The 17768-nt window shown below is 40.7% G+C and overlaps 1 protein-coding gene across 1 annotated transcript in view; it reads right to left on the reverse strand.

The window, feature by feature from the left end:
• Nucleotides 1-17768, reverse strand: part of USP48 (ubiquitin specific peptidase 48) — a 91909-nt gene that overhangs the window by 31289 nt on the left and 42852 nt on the right. The window contains 7 exon segments of the mRNA XM_043574035.1: nucleotides 1920-1991; nucleotides 3156-3286; nucleotides 4221-4335; nucleotides 5982-6179; nucleotides 10381-10530; nucleotides 12026-12154; nucleotides 15556-15735. Coding sequence (XP_043429970.1) covers nucleotides 1920-1991; nucleotides 3156-3286; nucleotides 4221-4335; nucleotides 5982-6179; nucleotides 10381-10530; nucleotides 12026-12154; nucleotides 15556-15735 — 975 coding nt within the window.

Genomic DNA, 17768 nt, shown 5'->3' on the forward strand with positions numbered 1-17768 from the left:
TTAACAAAACAAAACCCCAGCTCTTGTGCTCAATTTCTGCTGAAGAGTGCAGCCCAAGTTCTGAAATCACACTCAGGTCTGCCATGCTTTCTGTCAAAACTGTAATACTGAAATGACAAGATGAGACAAGAAGTGGGAAGGCAGAGCAAAAGTCAGCGAGCTAAGGATTAAGATGACATCCGACTTGCGACGCGTTTTCTAGCAGTTGGGCAGCACCTCGCAGGAAAGTAGCAATGAGCCACAGAATCCTCAACTCTCGAAAGGGAGACGATTACCCCACTGTCCACACCCATGCTATGATGGTTTAAAAAAAAAACCATCTTGGCTATTCACTTCACCTTTATCTGCTTGTTCTGTCAAGCACTCCAGAGGGCATGTCTAACCCGCACGTGTGTTCCTAGTGTAAGGAAGGGCAAAATGGGAGAAAGGGTGATGTGACAGGAAAGACAGATGGGCTTGGGACCCATAACCCACAAACACCCGAATCCACATCCCACGATGACACCCCCTCCACGTGGTACGGCCAGGAAACGAGTGAGCTCAGCCACTCAGCTAGCAAGCTAAAGCACAGCGTGATAATGGTCAGCAACATCACCACGCCAAGCATCACTCACCTGACAATTACTGTCACTAGTGTCTTCAAGGAGTCTTGATACAAAAGCACTAAGGTGCATGAGGGTAAGTATGAGATTATCGCGCGCTGATTCGGAATGAACTAATGAAGTAAGAGTTGGATACGGTTAGGGGGCTCCCGGGTGGCTCAGGTGGTTAAGTGGCCGACTTTGGCTCAGGTCGCGATCTCACGGTTCATGAGTTCGAGCCCCACATCAAGATGTGGGCTCACAGCTCAGAGCCTGGAGCCTGCCTCAGATTCTGTGTCTCCTTCTTTCTGTCTTTGCCCCTCCCCAGCTCATGCTCGGTCTCTCTCTCTGTCCCTCAATAACTGAATAACAATGTTTAAAAAGGAAAAAAAAAAAAGAATTGGATACAGTTAGAAATGAGAGAGGAGGAAGGAGACTTATGCAGTAAGTGCCTTTGAGAAGTTGATGCCTCTTTGATGTGCAGACAGCTAACAGAATGGGAAACTGTGTGCCATATACAAGGAGTCTCTTGCAAAAAGTTACTTACTAGAAGTGAGCACTAAGACCAAGTAAGAGATAATCAAATACACAGGATTGATTAAAAAAAATTGGAAATTATCATTAAGAGAACATAGCACACAGTAGCTAGTCAATGGATATCTCAGAAATGAAACCAGAAGTAGCCCTAATAATAAGAAATATATGAATTTTGTTCTGAGAGTATTCAAGTCAAACAAAGACTCTCAGTCATGGGACATAACGGACATTCCTGCCTTCAAACTCAGTCTTTCAATTGACACACGACAAAGTTTCTTTTCTAAATACGGTAAAATCCTATTTTGTATTTTTTTAAAAAAATTGTTTGCAAGGAAAGAACATATGAGAGGCCCTGGCACGAAAGCAGGCAGTAAGAAGTTAACTGGGAAAAAGGACGGGAGAACAAAAATATGAAAAGTCAAGCAGATTAGAAAGCCGGTTTACTGCACCATGACAGCCACATCAGGGCCTACTTCTCTCAGAAACCCGGGGAGAATACTTAACAAAACATCTGTGATACACTAACGTCAGACTAACAACACAAGATGTATGCTTCTAGGGCGCCTGGACGGCTCAGCCGGTTGAGCATCCGACTTTGGCTCAGGTCATGATCTTGTGGTTTGAGAGTTCGAGCCCCATGCCGGGCTCTGTGCCGACAGCTCGGAGCCCGGAGCCTGCTTTCGGATTCTGTGTCTCCCTCTCTCTCTTCCCCTCCACTGCCCGCACGCTGTCTCTCTGTCTCTCCCTCTCTCAAAAATAAAATAAAACATTAAAAAAAAAAGATGTATGCTTCTAGCTTACCATGTGGGCACAGAATGTCTTCATTAAAATTTAATTCCTCCTCCTCTTCTTTCCTTTCTTCTTTTGATTCCTCTAATCAAAAGAAATACAGATAATAATCATTCTAGCTGTTATATTTGAAGGTCAAAGCAGCAGTACCGCTGAGCACGATTCCGAACAAAGAAAACTTGAAACATTCCAAAAATTAGACCCAAGTGATTCGTACGTGGTTATGCTAAGAAGCGCTATGTTTCTTTCCCTTAAAAGGAAAGAAAAATATCTGAGTGGCAGTTTTACTTTTTAAAGATTTAGATTATGCAAGAAAATGTTCCCTTTTTTTTTTTTCAAATTGAAAAATACTTTACATCTCCTTCCATTAATTCTAGTCAAGCTATTCAGAATACAGGATCTTAAACCAAGTTAATCATCCACATGTCACGTTATTTTCACCTACCTCTTCTTTTAGGGGTTGAACGGAAAACTTCAGAAAAGGCTAATGAGAAATAAGGACTTAACCGATAACATCAAAAACGTATAGTAAGTACTGTGCGTTTCCTGTTAACATTTCTCTTCCAACATCTGCTTTTCCTATTTGTCTGCATTGTGTCACCATGAATTTGTAGTTGTGTGTAACAGGAACAAAATCCTTAAGCATAAGGAGATTAGAGTAACTACGTAGGGGTTTTAGTTTATGTTAAGTATACATTTTTAATACGCTTAAGATAATATGTAAAGAATATTTATTAATCATTAAAAAGCTCAAGTGGAAGGGCACCTGGTTGGTTCAGTTGGTCAAACATCTTGGTTTCAGCTCAGGTCATGATCCCAGGGTCCCGCAGTCAAGCATGGAGCCTGCTTCGGATTCTGTCTCCCTCTCTGCCCCCCTCCCTCACTTGAGCATGTGTGTGCGATTTCTCTCTCAAATCAGTAAAAAATGAAAAAGAAAGGACACTGACCAGGTAACTGTCTCCTCATTCCGTCACAAACACAATGAACTTCTCAAATAAATGGCCATGGTTAATCTCAGTGATAATTTTGAAAGGCACAGTCTTGACACTGCTCTATCATTTTTCATCTATCAGACTAGTAAAAACTGATGTGAACGGTATACGATTTATGTTGACAAAAGCACTGGAAAACAAGCCCCCAACATACTTTCTGGAGGAAATTTACCAATACGAGTCAGTACATGGCAATTCCGTATGGGTATGTCGCGGTATAGTTTATGACCACTGACACACTAGTTTTCAACATTACCTTTATTTAAGGTGTTGCCGTTCATCTTCCCGTTGCTTTGGTCGACGTCCCCATCTTGTTCGTCTAGTTGCTCGAGAGCCAGCTGGCGCCAGCTGCGCAAGGAAGATTTCCCTACCCAAAACCCGTCATTGCTGTGGAACAGAGACCACGTGACGTCACGCAAGTAGGATTTCCTGAGGCCCCCATCCCCTCTTTACCTGTAAAGGCCACAACTAGAACGAATTACTAACGTTCAAACTCTGTTGTCCACACCATTTTTATCCCCCTCCTGCATCCTGGCCATTTTTCCTCATCACTACTGAATAGCACAGATCTCATATTCATTCTGGTTCCATCCCAAATCTCGTCCGGCTTCCTCAGTTACGTTCACGCCCGACACGACTCAGCTGGCTACTCTCTTTCACGTGACTACCAGGCACAACCACATATAGCTGTGCCTTCAAGGACATCTGTAGGTACTCTCACACACATCCACGTCTATATGCAAACACACATCTGAGGATTCATTAGGCTGTTTACAGAATGATCAAAAACAGTGAATAATATTTATTTGGAAAACACGCACCTTCAATTAAACCCAGACATAACAGGTGCCATACTAAATGCCACCTGATTTTGTTGGTTCCTGGGTGCAAGATACTCTGTGGAGTGATGCTCGACATACTACACGTACCCTGGGTATTTTCGACAAGGGCCCTCCACGGGGGACCATTTGTTAATACACGTCATGCTCTCTAAAGGGGGCACCCCCACGCCTGCCAGGAGTACTGACAATTCCACTCCCGAACGCACTAACATGCTGCTTGGTTTGGTCGGACTGCAGACCCACACCTCTGCTTCTACTTTTCTAACAGAGGGAGTGCAGTCACAAAGGCTGTGTCACTTGGCTTTCCTTATCTTTGCCGCAGTGGCAACCATTGCGACATTTAATCTAGCTGTCAACCACCGCATCACCCTTTCCTCAAAACATCCTAACTCCTACGGTCTGGAACTAATAAGCCGCTGCGTGATTTCCTCTCACAACTGTTGCAGCTCGTCATAAACAGCATGCGCTGTGTAACATACCCCTTTACTGTTGCTTTTAGCAGATTATTGACAGTTTTATAGTCTTCATTTAGTTGATTCTTCAGACGTAACACGCGACAACGTTCTACCACACACTCCTTACACAGGGCTTTCACTAGAGGGAGTGAAAGGAAACGGTTCATTCACATACTGATTTCCTGATAGGGAAGTGTCAGTACTACACAGAACACAGAATTCTCAATCAAAGTTGCATGTTTTGATAGCAGAGCAGATCAGCATATATCCTACGTTACTTAGGCGATACAGATTTCAAAACACCAATACTGTTCTGTACATGAAGAACAATGCGAGGCGAGATGTCACCATTCGCTACAACTACCTATGCTATCTACTATTTTACGAGATTTAGATGCCTATTTTACAAGACTGTAGTTAAATAATGGAGGCTCTCAGGTGGGGGGGAGGGCACAGAGGAGTGTCAACATATCTGACAACTATAAATGTAATGTTAAATGAGAGCTTCGTGGGGGTATGAAATATTGGAACACTTCAAAGCACAGAAAGCACAGAACACTACAGGGAAAAACACCACCAAGGCCCCAAACTCACAGCTGCAGGAATCACGAAATGTGATTTTGGTTTTTTTACTTTATTTATTTACGTTGAGGAGAGTGGAGAGGGGCAGAGAGAGGAGGAGAGAGAATCCCAAGCAAGCTCTGCACTGTCAGTGCAGAGCCCGACGTGGGGCTCAACTGAGCCACCCAGGCAGCCCTGAAATGTGGTTCTTGGAATGATATAATCACTGTTTAGTTCACTGATCGTGAATCAAAAACAAACTGGGCAAGCAAAACTCCAGATGTGTACAAGAGAAGGTCTGAATCTTGCAGTTAAATGCCAGTTTTTATGCAGTAAGTTGTACGACCACGCTCCCCCTTTCTACTAAATTAAATGCTGTTTTCGGAAAAGGGGAGCGTGGTTGCACAATTTTATTAGATTCACCGACAGACTGGAGGGAGGCCTTGTGTGGCCAGTAGCTCATTAAAAGGAAAGTGTTTTGAGGAGAGACAACCGGACGCAAATGGACTACGGACACTACATGGTTATAAATACCTCTGCATTCAAGGTGGCATCAAGTAGCTTCCATTCATAAGCTAAGTGAACAATCTACGGAAGTCAAATCAGATGTGCAATCTACCAGACCAAGGTTCAAGTACTCTGAAGACTACTGTACAAACTAATAAAAGACTACGTGGTTTCCTCAAAAGAGGAAAATTTTGTCTTTGAGAGGGCAAAATCCACCGTTAAAACTCAAAGAAAAGTGTCAGTTTCTTTTCTAACATTACAAATATATGAGGTCTAGGAGCACCTGGGTGGCTCCACTGGGTAAGCGTCCAACTCTTGATCTCGGTTCAAGTCATGATCTCAGTTCAAGTCATGATCTCACGGTTCGTGAGTTGGAGCCCCCTGTCCGAAATCTGTGCTGCCAGTGCGGAACCTGCTTGGGATTCATTCATTCATTCATTCATTCATTCTCTCTCTCTCTCTCTCTCTCTCTCTCTCTCCGTCCTTCCCCCATTTATGTGCTCTGTCTCTCTCAAACATAAATAAATAAACCTTAAAAATAAAATAAAAATAGCTTATAAGGTCTAATGCTGCATAACTTCTCTCATTAGCAAACCCTTTCTGCAAAGCGTTAAGGAGCATTTGCTCTGGCTGTCACAGTTTGGGTGAGATGATCAGAGACCACAAGCTGAGGACTTAAGGCATTACTTTTTCAGCAGAGAAAACACCTCGAATTACCAGTTAGTCTTGGTCCTCCTCCATATCTACTATAGAAAATGTCAGCCGCATATTCAGATATTCTCTTCATAATTGATATCTTATCAGGATGAAGCTTGTCATGGGAACACAGGCAAGCGTGATTATCGATAGGCTTGGTGGGTGTCGATTCATCCAACCATTTCTGTAGCCACTCGAGAGAGACAAATTCATAGGGCTCTGAGGAAAAAAGCAAAAGAAAGCATCTATGTATTTTCACAGCTTTTTGACTAAGTGATACTCATTTTCCTCAAAAGACAATACAAACTCTGTCCAAAGTTAGCAGAATCAGAAGAATCACTATTCAGGGAAAATGTTGAGGAGTTTGACATAAAACTCCATTTAACTAACCCTCTTCTAGGTCAAGGAGCTGTGCACGATAGGAGACTGCACAGTTCCCTATGAGAGCGGCTGGTATTATTAACCACATTCTACAAAAGAGGCATCCACAGAGAGAAGTGTCTTGCTTGATAGCACAGCAGAGTTCTGATCAGGACACCCATGACTGTCGACTAGAGGCCATGCTCCACACATTGGCGTGCAAATCATATAACCTCATTCCCTACTATGTTCATTTCATAAATGATTTTCATAAACACTTCTCACCAATATGTGAAATACATCTGGAAATGAAAATGAAGAGACTGAGTTCCAAGTTATAAATTAACCTCAGAAAAAATTTTACAAATTAACCTCATCAGCCATAACCACACTTTTATAAGCCAGTTTTAACCACTGAACTCTTTTTCTTCATCCGAGAGGATACTGGTGTCACTTAAAACGTATTTGATTTCCCCACCCCAGTCCGTATCATGAGCTATTTGTTATATAACGTATATCAAGAAAGTAAGTTATTTTATACAAATTCCAGTATGAATTACACTAGAATTGAATTGTTTGCGACTTTGACGTTACAAAAATTTAGATAAAACTGAACCACCTCAAAATGAGTTTTCATTTGGGAAAACAAGAGTCCCAGAGTTCCCTAAAAGTCAAAATTAAGGACAAAGGGCCAGCTTTGATTACTTACAAAGATCTCCAGTGAGTCCCAGCATAAAACATAGAAGAAAACATACAGAGATTGAATTTACGTATTTGTATCATGTACTACTTCTGATGAGATCTGAGGGATAGACAATTCAATGCAAAGCCCATTTTGACCAATTGTATACTTCTCTTAGAGTTAGTGACAAGTCTAGAAAACTACTTTCCATTTAAGTTCAGTGTGAAACACTTCAATTTTTACAAAAACAAAATTCAGCATGATCGCATCCCGTATTTGTTCTAAGACTGTACATCGTCAACTGAGAGCCTTCTGATGGATTGGTCAGCCCTAATGCAGCTGCAGAGAAAGAGCTCATGACTGCCAAGTTGAGACCAAGGTCTAATCCAAGTTCTGCCACCAAGAAACTGAACTTGAGCAAGTCACTTGAACTCTCTATGCTTCAGGTCTTTTATTTGTAAAATGAAGGTAATAATACCTGCCTTCTACCTACCTCACAGGGATGTTGTTGAATGTAAAAGATAAGATATGTGAAGCATTTTGAGCTTTTTGGAAGAAAAGAGATATAGAAAAGTTAATCATACATTCACACAATATATAAAGTGGAGACCTTAAGATTCAGTATAGGTAACATGGTTGTGACACTCTACAATATATAATGATACAGCTAATTAAATTCAAGATACTTCCCAATTTTATTTGGCATTTATCGAGTTTAATCTGCCAGGGACAGAGTACACCTGGTTATCTTCAGAATTTTACTAATATACATGATCTCTGTCCAAGAAAGCAAAATGAAACTCTTAGCATATCTAATCCTTTCTCAAATATAGTCACATAGATTAAAATTTTTACTAATCTGAAGACCATCAAAGGAGGGAAAACTGAACTGTGACACAGAGCAACATTCAAGAACCATTCACCTGGTGTTCTCATGTCCCCAGGTGCTGGGGAGGGAAGAGCAGACAATGCCCACTATTGCTAACTGCAAACAAACCATAAGGATCCCGACCCTCACAAGAAAAGGAGTCCAGGAAGTACAGAAAACACCCTGTGCCAAGGGCCGGCTGCTGGAATTGAAAGCCCAGGGTGGCTGTACCCCGGACCCGTATGATAATGTGGCTCAAAGGCAATCTGCTTCAGACAAGATTTCCCAATCCCCTACTCGAATCCCACAGAAAACTTCCAAGTGAAGGTTACTGTTTTCGTTTTGACCAGTTACATACGAATTAAAAGTAAGTCATGAAGATCAGAAAAATCACATCTGATTTTACAGTAAGAGGAGGAAGGGAGAGAGCAGAGAGCAGTTCTGGGGTTCTGATGGAATTCTGTATTATTAATTCTACTGATTTTCTAGATTCAGGGTGCTAGTTTTAGTGTGCTGGAGGACCCATGGAAGGAAGAGGGGCTGTGGTTCACATAGGTCTGTCTTTCCATTCCCAATCTCAATTACTATAAAGAGTTGGATCAGTCTCTGCCAAGAGTTCCCAGACAATCAGGGATGAGCTCAAGTCTCAAGAGTTAAGGCAGATCTGCTTCTGGAGAGTTTTTACACTACTGACGTTTCTGTCCTAGAGAAAGACTCATGGCAGATTCCCTATGATTTGTGATCTAGCAAACCAGCTCAGCACTGTCTTCCGAAGGCATGGGTAATCAAGCACCGAAAAAGGAATGCGCACTCTAATCGCCAAGGTGGAAATACTGAACGGTCTATCATCTCACCATTTCACAAAACAGGAAAGCACTTGTGACAGTATTTACCAGAGAGAAATGTACATTTTGGTTAAAGTTATGTATAACTTTTTTTTTTTTTAATGCCTGAATTTTGAACATAAGGAAATCCCTTGGGGGAATTATAAAAGTCTACAAAGACTGTGGCCTCAAAGATATTTGCAACACTTCACCTAGAGATACTTTACCATTATTTGCAGATACCTTATTTAAATTTCAATAAAAAGGGCCAAAAGTGTCCGTGTTCCCGATGAGGCATATGTTTTAGGATAAATGACTCTTCTTTTATATAAATGTTCACAAACACAAGTAAGAGTTAGAAAATGCATAACAAAGACTAGGATTGGCAGCACAAAACCACATTCATCTGATTTTGGATTTTCAACACTTAACACGACAGAGATATTCTACTATGTATGTTTACTGCAAATGGGAGGAAGATGTTCCTAACTAGTAAAAGTATTGATAACAGAGAGATATTCTAAGAACACAAGAGCAGTTTCTTAGAGACTGAAAACAGCCAAGAGATGCCCAAGTATGTGCTGACCAGACACATCCCGCCTTTGGACAATGCGGTTTTAAAAGAGCGGGACTTAACTGCATCTAACATAAAATGCAGTTTTGAACCATTCTCTTGTCCAGTGAATGCAGAAAACTAGGAATACAGTTCAAAAAATAGATTTCTAGGTCTCAACTCCTTTGAATAAATTTAGGTATTTGAATCATATTCATGTCCAAATCATTTTCAGTAACATCAGGGTCAGTCTCATTCTTTAGAATAATCCCAACCCTTGGGACAGAGTGAGACCAACGCATTACAAAAAAAAGTCAGAATCAAATAAAGATGTGGTTTAGAAAGAACTGTTCAGAGTCACTCTTACAGATTTAGCAATTTATATTCATCTTTTGTTTAAAAGAGTATACCAGTAATGGAAAAATAAGATATGAAAAAGACAAAACCACAAGTACAATTATACTTGAGTATTTATCTTCAAAATTTAGGATTAAATTGCCTCTCTTCTTTACGTAGGAATTGGACATGGGGAAGTCTGCCTAGGAAACGTTAATGACACATCGTTACCAATGGTACTGAAGGCTCAAAAAGTTGGGATTTTCTAAGGCACTAGGTAAACTTGAATAAACATACACAGTAAAGGGATGAGCTGGCTTGTGTGGGATAATTCTTAAGAAATTAAGGGTCAGCAGAAAGCTCTCCATTCTTAGCATAATATTTGATATTAAATTTCAAATTAGTATAATAGTATCATTAAAAATAGTACACAGACAAGACTGCCTGTTAAGACTGTCAGGGCAGTGAGTTGCTTCCATAACCCAATCAGATTTTTAAGAACAAATTAATATCTCACAAAATAGAAATGCCTGTAAGACTCATACATATGCAGAATGCTGACCTAAACCTTTTAATTTGTTAAGAGCTTCCCATTCTTAAAAGTACATGATAATGAAAACTATATGGAATGCTATGCATCAAATTATTGCTCGTTTACATAGTAATTTTATAGTGCTTAAGCTGGCGTTAGTGGGTTATAAGAAAGGGTAGGGGAAAGTTTGTTCATGTACATTTGTGAACACGAAAGAAACAAGGCACATAATGGCAGCAGTGCTGTCCCAGAATATCTTACAGACCAGCTCCAGCAGGTAACCTTTGGTACAGCTCCTTAACCTCTTCGTGTTTTGCTTTTCCTTTATCCACACTTTGCTTACGCATCTCGGCCATTTCAATACACCACTCCTCAAACTTGGAATTATCCCGATCTACCAGCTCTTGAAGAAAGGCTATTCAAAAGAGAAAGACAAAAACTAATGTTTTCCCGTTTTCAAAGACACAGAACCATGCCAATCTCAAAATTACAGCAAATATCGGTTAGGATTCTAGCGGGAACTTCCTACTGCAGTCTCCCTTTCTGTAAGAGATCTATAACCTGCAGACAAGAGTAAAAATGGAAACAGCCACTTGAATGATACTAGGTAATTCCCAATCTGGTTCTCTATGATGTCACCAGACAACTGGAGCCATCAAATGGCTCACAAATACCACTTAAAAACAGATGATGCCACAGACCACAGTCCAGTAGTAGGTAAGATGACAATTTAAGACCGCCCTCAGGCCTGTAGCAACTCTTCCCCACCCCCTACCCCTTCTTAATTAAGTAAACTCTAAGCCCATGCCCATGGTGAGGCTTCAACTCATGACCCTGAGATCAAGAGTTGCATACTCTACCAACCGAGCCAGCCGGGCACCTTGCTAAGTGGGTAAAACCCACTTGTATGCTTTACAAATTAAACCAAATGGTTCCTTAAATACATATTTTCTTACCTACAGAATTTTAAAAATTGTTTGTGGTTTTCTTTGGGAGGGAAGGGGTCAGTGGAACAGTTCTGTTAAAAGTTCCTTTATTTTTTGGGTGCTTGGGTAGCTCAGTTAGGCCTCCGAGTCTTGATGTCGGCTCAGGTCACAATCCTGGGGTTCCTGAGACTGAGCCCCATGTCGGGCTCTGTGCTCAGAACCTCCCTTGGATTCTCTCTCTGGCTCTCCCCGACTCGTGCAGGCTATCTCTCATTCTTGCTCTCTCAAAATAAACTTTTTTTTAAATGGTACCTTTATTTTAAAAAACTCACTACTTTATTTATTTATTTATTTAGATTTTATTATGGATCTGAAGTGGGCTCTGTGCTGACAGCAGAAGCCCAACCTGGGGCTCGACCCACGACCCGAGATCATGACATGAGCCAAAGTTGGGCATTCAACCGACTGGGCCACCCAGGCACCCCAAATTTTTGTCATTTTTAAGTAATCTCTACACCCAACATGAGGCTCAAACCCACTACCCATGAGATCGAGTCACACACTCCACCAAATGAGCCGGATAGGCACCCCCAAAATTCACTACTTTAAAAGCAAATTTGTGATTATATTTACTTTCACCAACACTTACTATCTGCAATCAACCTATCTTAATAAATTAAAACAGGAAGTTTTTATTTTTGTAATTATCTTTAAATGTTTTATTTATTCTTGAGGGAGAGTGTGAGCGGGCGAGGGACAGAGAGGGGGGAACAGAAGATTTGAAGCGGGCTCTGTGCTGAGCACAGCAAGCCTGATGAGGGAGGGGCTCAAACTCACAAACCATGAGATCATGACCTGAGCAGAAGTCAGACGCTCAAACGACTGAGCCACCCAGATGCCGCTAAAGCAGTAAGTTCTTGTCACTGACCTTTGAGCACAGTATTCTAACATATTTGCCTTATGTAACCCTGGAAAACTGCTTACCTGGTACCTGAACAATTGTGTTGGGTTTTTCTTGAGTTTGTAGTCTATACACCAACATGTATGCATTTCGAGAGCAGTGAGTTCCTTTGCCACACTTGGGTTTACGTGTCTGGGACTTAGAAGGTTCTGCTGAGGTCGAGAAATAAAAGATAACTAAATTAGAATGCCTCTAGTATGTTCATCCTTTTGCAGGGGAGGGGAAGGAGGGGGGCCACAGAAAACAAATTTCTATAATACACGTTCAAGATACTTTAACAGGGATCTGAAACATTAAAAGGCAATACAAATTCAGCACGCTCTTTAGATGCTTGAGTATTTAAACAAGCTTACTACCCTACCCCCTTTGCCTGCCATATTCCATTTCTATAAGATGGTAAGAAAGTACTATTTTTCAGGAAGAAAAACCTAGAACCAAATAAAAGGTACTACTGCTATGAGTTTATTTTAATGTCGATCTTAAATTACAAAAGTAAGTCCAGGGGCGCCTAGGTGGCTCAATCGGTAAAGAGTCTGACTCTTGATTTTGGCTTAGGTCATGATGGTGCAGTTAGTGAGATCGAGCCCGATGTCGGGCTCTGTGCTGACAGCGCAGAGCCTGCTTGGGATTCTCTCTCTCCCTCTCCCTCAGAATAAATAAGTAAACTTAAAAAGATTTTAAAAATCGGGGCGCCTGGGTGGCTCAGTCAGTTGGGCATCCGACTTCAGCTCAGGTCATGATCTCAGGGTTTGGGAGTTTGAGCCCTGCATTGGGCTTGCTGCTGTCAGTGTAGAGACAGCTTTGGATCCTCTGATCACACCCTCTCTCATCCCTCCCCCAATTTGTGCACTCGAGCTCTCTCCAAAATGAATATTCTTTGAAGGATTAAAAAAAAAATACAGTAAATCCAGATTATGACAGAGAACACACTGATGGTTCCCAGAGCAGAGGAGGGCAGGCAGCTGGGTGAAACAGATGATGGGGATTAGGGAGTACACTGGCAGATGAATTGTTGACTCACTATATGTTAACTGGAATTAAAATCAAAATTCAACAAGAAGTTATAAAAAAAAACAACAACGCAGATTTAATTGCCCAAAGAAGTAAAATAGCATGTTCAAAATAGTGAAATGCTAATGAGCATAAAGATTAGCCACTAATCTCTACAAATTCAGTAGCATGGCATTCATTCCTAAGTGTTCTGCATGGCAAGTGGATCACATGAAAGTGATCTTCAGATTGGTGCCTAGGATCCAGGGGTAACCTTCCGGTGGTATGAGATCATGCTTACTTCTCAGGAAATCAATTACCAGATCTCCAATTCACTATATACTTTTGTAGACTCGAGCTGCCTCAAAGCTGAGGTTCCACTGATAGCTCCTGCCTCTCCTTCCTCAGTCATCCCTCTCCCACTTTACAAAGGAAAGATATAACCTCATCCAGGGATTAAAAAAAAATTCTCAGCCATGTCATTAAAAGATGTGTTTACAATAAAATTTTGCTTTTTATTTGATTCAGGAGTATTCTATAACATACTCATATGGGATTGACCAATGTGGTGATATTTATAATTTAAAAGATAAAGCAGGATCCTGAGGCAAGGGGGGGGGGCAGGAGGGAGAAGGGGAAAGGGAGAAGGATATTGGGGGGAAAAAAGAAAAAGTTCAATCAAAAAGAACTTTAACTATTTAGAGCTGTATGGTTAAACAAATCTGAAGTATATTCCATTAGAATAAAATTCTGCAGGGTCAGATGGAAATACTAGTATGGGAGAAAGGGGGAGGGTTAAAAGTGTCCTGCTATAAACAAAGACCAATTCATATGTCTCTGAAATGGTGGGTATTGACTGTTAACTAATTTCATTTGGACGCTCTTAAAAGTGATGTTCCAGTTTCACTATGTCAGAAAATCACATTATTTGGAGCACTTAAAATTAAGATGAAAATGTCGGGTTTTAAAACATGCAAGGAACGCAAATTCGTTCAATATTCTTATAGAGAATACAGGAACAAAAAGTTTGAAGACCACCATAACAGTAAATTAAAAACGTCAGGAGCATATACAGTAAAGAGGCAGTTGGGCACTTCTAACCAGAAAGTATTATGATTTAACGTGTTCAATTCTTTGTAGAAGATGGGAATATAAAACAATTCATAAAAGTTCATAATAGAATACAGGTGAAAATGACTCGTGGAATTTAACAAACAAGGATTTTCTGTTTTTGATGAAAAGAAAACAACAGATGAAAGCTGTAACGAACATTGCATAGTGGCATTAAAACACTGGGATGGAGGGGCGCCTGGGTGGCTCAGTCGGTTAAGCACCTGACTTCGGTTCAGGTCATGATCTCACGGTTTGTGGGGTCGGGCTCTGTGCTGACAGCTCAGAGGCTAGAGACTGCCCTGGATTCTGTATCTCCCCCTCTATCTCTCAAAAATAAACATTAGAAACAAACAAAAAAACACTGGAATGGAATCCTGATAGGTGTGGAGTCTCTTTCTCTTGAACTACTCTAAAATTTAGGGCTGCTTAGAAATAGTAGATAGGACAGCCTTACCAATGCTTTTATTCCTACAATTCTGACTAAAATGAAGACAAATCAAATAAACCTCAGTGAAGAACAGTCAAATAAAACCACGACACAATTATTCATAATTTAAAGCTACATCTCAGTTTTGTTCCCAGAAAGACTCTCACAATAAGAAAAATTATAAGCAAAGGTTAAGACCTTGAGTGTTAACTAAGATGGGATGGGAATAACATTGCTGAATATCTATAAACACCTGTTATTTAAAAACAGAAAATACCTCTCTCAATTACAAGAATATTGTTGCCACTTAAATATCTGCAGAAAGATCTACCCACATGCCTGGAAAGCCAACTCCAATGGCCATGCTCCTCCCTGACACCTTGGGCAAGTGGTTCTGATCCATGAAGAACCTTGGAGGAGGCACACACCCATTCCCATTCCTTTTCTCTTATTTAGACTCCCAAGTCCAAGCCTCATCCAAGAATGACAAAACACGGCGACAGAGTAATGAAAAGTTCAGCTGAGATGGCTTCTACTGGAAAAAGTGTGCACTTCGTTAGGGAAGGGATGGGTCTTCTGGCCCAAGAAAATGGACAGGATGACAGCTCCAGAGTAAGGTGCTATTCACAAAGCACTGTAAAGGCAGACCTCATCACTACAAAATCGCAAACAGCTTACTCCCCAGAGGCATTGCATCACACTCTGGGGATGGCATAAGATACTTAACAGGGAGGAGTAGGTACTGTTCTCAGAGCAAAGGTCCCCTGCTAGAGGTATTTCTCCAACATACATCTCCCGACACAAAGAAAAACATCATGGAAACCATCTCTGGAGGAAAATCTTTTTTTTTTTTTTTAATTCAGGCATTGCTAACAAAAGATGTTCAGAGATTTTACGTGTGTTTAAGACATGCAAATACCCTTAATAACCCATACCAATCTTGGGCCATAAAAATTTATCAAAATATTTCCAGTAAAAAAAAATTTATATTTTAAAAGGGCACTCACAACTTAAAGGTTTTACCTAGATCTTCCTCAATCCCTAGTTGTAATTTCTTCCCCTCCATCTTTTCTATGTCTTCGTCATTAAACTTATACCATTCACCGGACTGTGGATCTTTCACATGGGCAATGTAGTGGCCAGAATAAGCACTCACTCCTCTGTGTATAAGGACTGCACTCAGTTCATACACATAGGACCCACCTGGAGAAAGAAAAGGGAGAAAGTAAAAAACGTTTTGGAGAACAATATTTCTTCTTCTATCCTGAGCCTTAACTGTAATGATTAAAATTGTTTTCCTATCTGATAGAATTCAAAGCATGTCTTTTTTTTTTTTTTTTTTTTTTTTTTTACAAAAAATTTAGTTTTACAAAGTAATATAGAGATGCTATCTTAAGCACCTGACTGTACTGACTCTCCATTTCCCTCGCAAAATATACAGATGGAAAGCTATCGCACTCTGGGCACCCAGGTCAGGGTTACAAAGCTATTCTGTAGTACACTTTGCTATTCCGCATGAATTGGCTCACCTATATACTTACCAAGAATCAGGTGATCATATTCTTCTCACAAATTACTTATACAAACTAATGAGATGGGAGTGTGAAATTAAAAAAATTTTTTTTCAAGAAGAAAAATGTTTTAGAAAAAATTAGAGAGAAGCCATTAAGAAAAACTGCTGTCAAAACAGGCATAGGCCAAGATAACTGGAAACAGGAGAGAAAACATTAAAATTTAGAATGAGGTGGGGCACCTGGGTGGCTCAGTCGGTTGAGCGGCTGACTTCGGCTCAGGCCATGATCTCACAGTTCACGGGTTCAAGCCCCACGTCGGGCTCTGTGCTGACAGCTCAGAGCCTGGAGGCTACTTTAGAATCTCACTCTCTCTTTCTCTCCCCCTGCCACCACCCACCCCCCGTCTCTCACAAATGAATAAACGTTAAAAAATTAAATTAAAAAATCTAGAATGAGGGGCATGTGGCTATCACAGTCAGAAGAGCGTGCGACTCTCAATCAAAGTTCTGAATCTGAACCCCCATGTGGAGTGCAGAGATGACTTAAATAAATAAAACTTCAAATAAATAAAAATACAGAATGATTCTGCACTGAGGTTTCTTCAGAAGTATTTTTAAATTCCTATTTCACTTTAAAGAAAACCAATAAATAAACAAAAGCATATTATGCACATGGTTTATGCAAGAGAAGGCCTTACCCATTTATCCAAATATCGGCAAATGAACATTGCCATTTTCAGATACAATATTCTAAAGCTTTTTTTTTTTTTTTCAACATTTATTTATTTTTGGGACAGAGAGAGACAGAGCATGAACGGGGGAGGGGCAGAGAGAGAGGGAGACACAGAATCGGAAATAGGCTCCAGGCTCTGAGCCATCAGCCCAGAGCCTGATGCAGGGCTCGAACTCACGGGCCGCGAGATCGTGACCTGGCTGAAGTCGGCCGCTTAACCGACTGCGCCACCCAGGCGCCCCGCTAAAGCTTTTTTTAAAGAAAATCTTTTAAACCAATCATGGGGAGAAATACATATGTACCGGAAAAAAAAAAATCACTTCTATTTTATTAAAAATCAGAGAACAAAAAACTAATTAGCAACTCCATAATACAGACAGAACCACTAATGACACTGAGACCTGCAGTTTTTTCTAACAAATATATCATTAACATCTTTCTATATCATTAAACATCCTAAAACTTATGGTAGTGGCACCTGGGTATCTCAGTCGGGTAAGCGTTCTTGACTCTTGATTTCAGCTCAGGTCATCTCAGGGTTTCGTGAGTTCTGCATGGAGCCTGCTTAGGACTCTCCCTCTCTCCCTCGCTCTCTGCCCCTCCCCTGCTCGTGCTCCTGTCTCTCTCAAAATAAATAAACATTAAAAAAAATCAGATATGATAAAGAACCAAACTGAACTTCTAGAAATGAAAATTATAATAACTCAAAGTCAAAACTCTACAGAAAGGCTTAACGGTAGATTAGGTTCACCTGAACAGAGAAATCAGTAAAGTAGAAGGTGGGGCTAAAGAAATTCTGGGACACACAGGACAAAGAATGGAAGAGTCAGGGAACACCTTAACAAACACCTATTGGGATTCGAGGGGAGAAGAAAGAGTGGGGATGAGACATTTTAAGACACGATGGTTGAGGAATTGTTTGATACCTTTTGCAGGGAGGATAAATACACTTAGAATCTAGCCCAACAGGTCACAGTGACACTGCAAAAT

This window comes from Prionailurus bengalensis, chromosome C1, assembly GCF_016509475.1.
Source record: "Prionailurus bengalensis isolate Pbe53 chromosome C1, Fcat_Pben_1.1_paternal_pri, whole genome shotgun sequence".
Classification (NCBI taxonomy): Eukaryota; Metazoa; Chordata; class Mammalia; order Carnivora; family Felidae; genus Prionailurus; species Prionailurus bengalensis.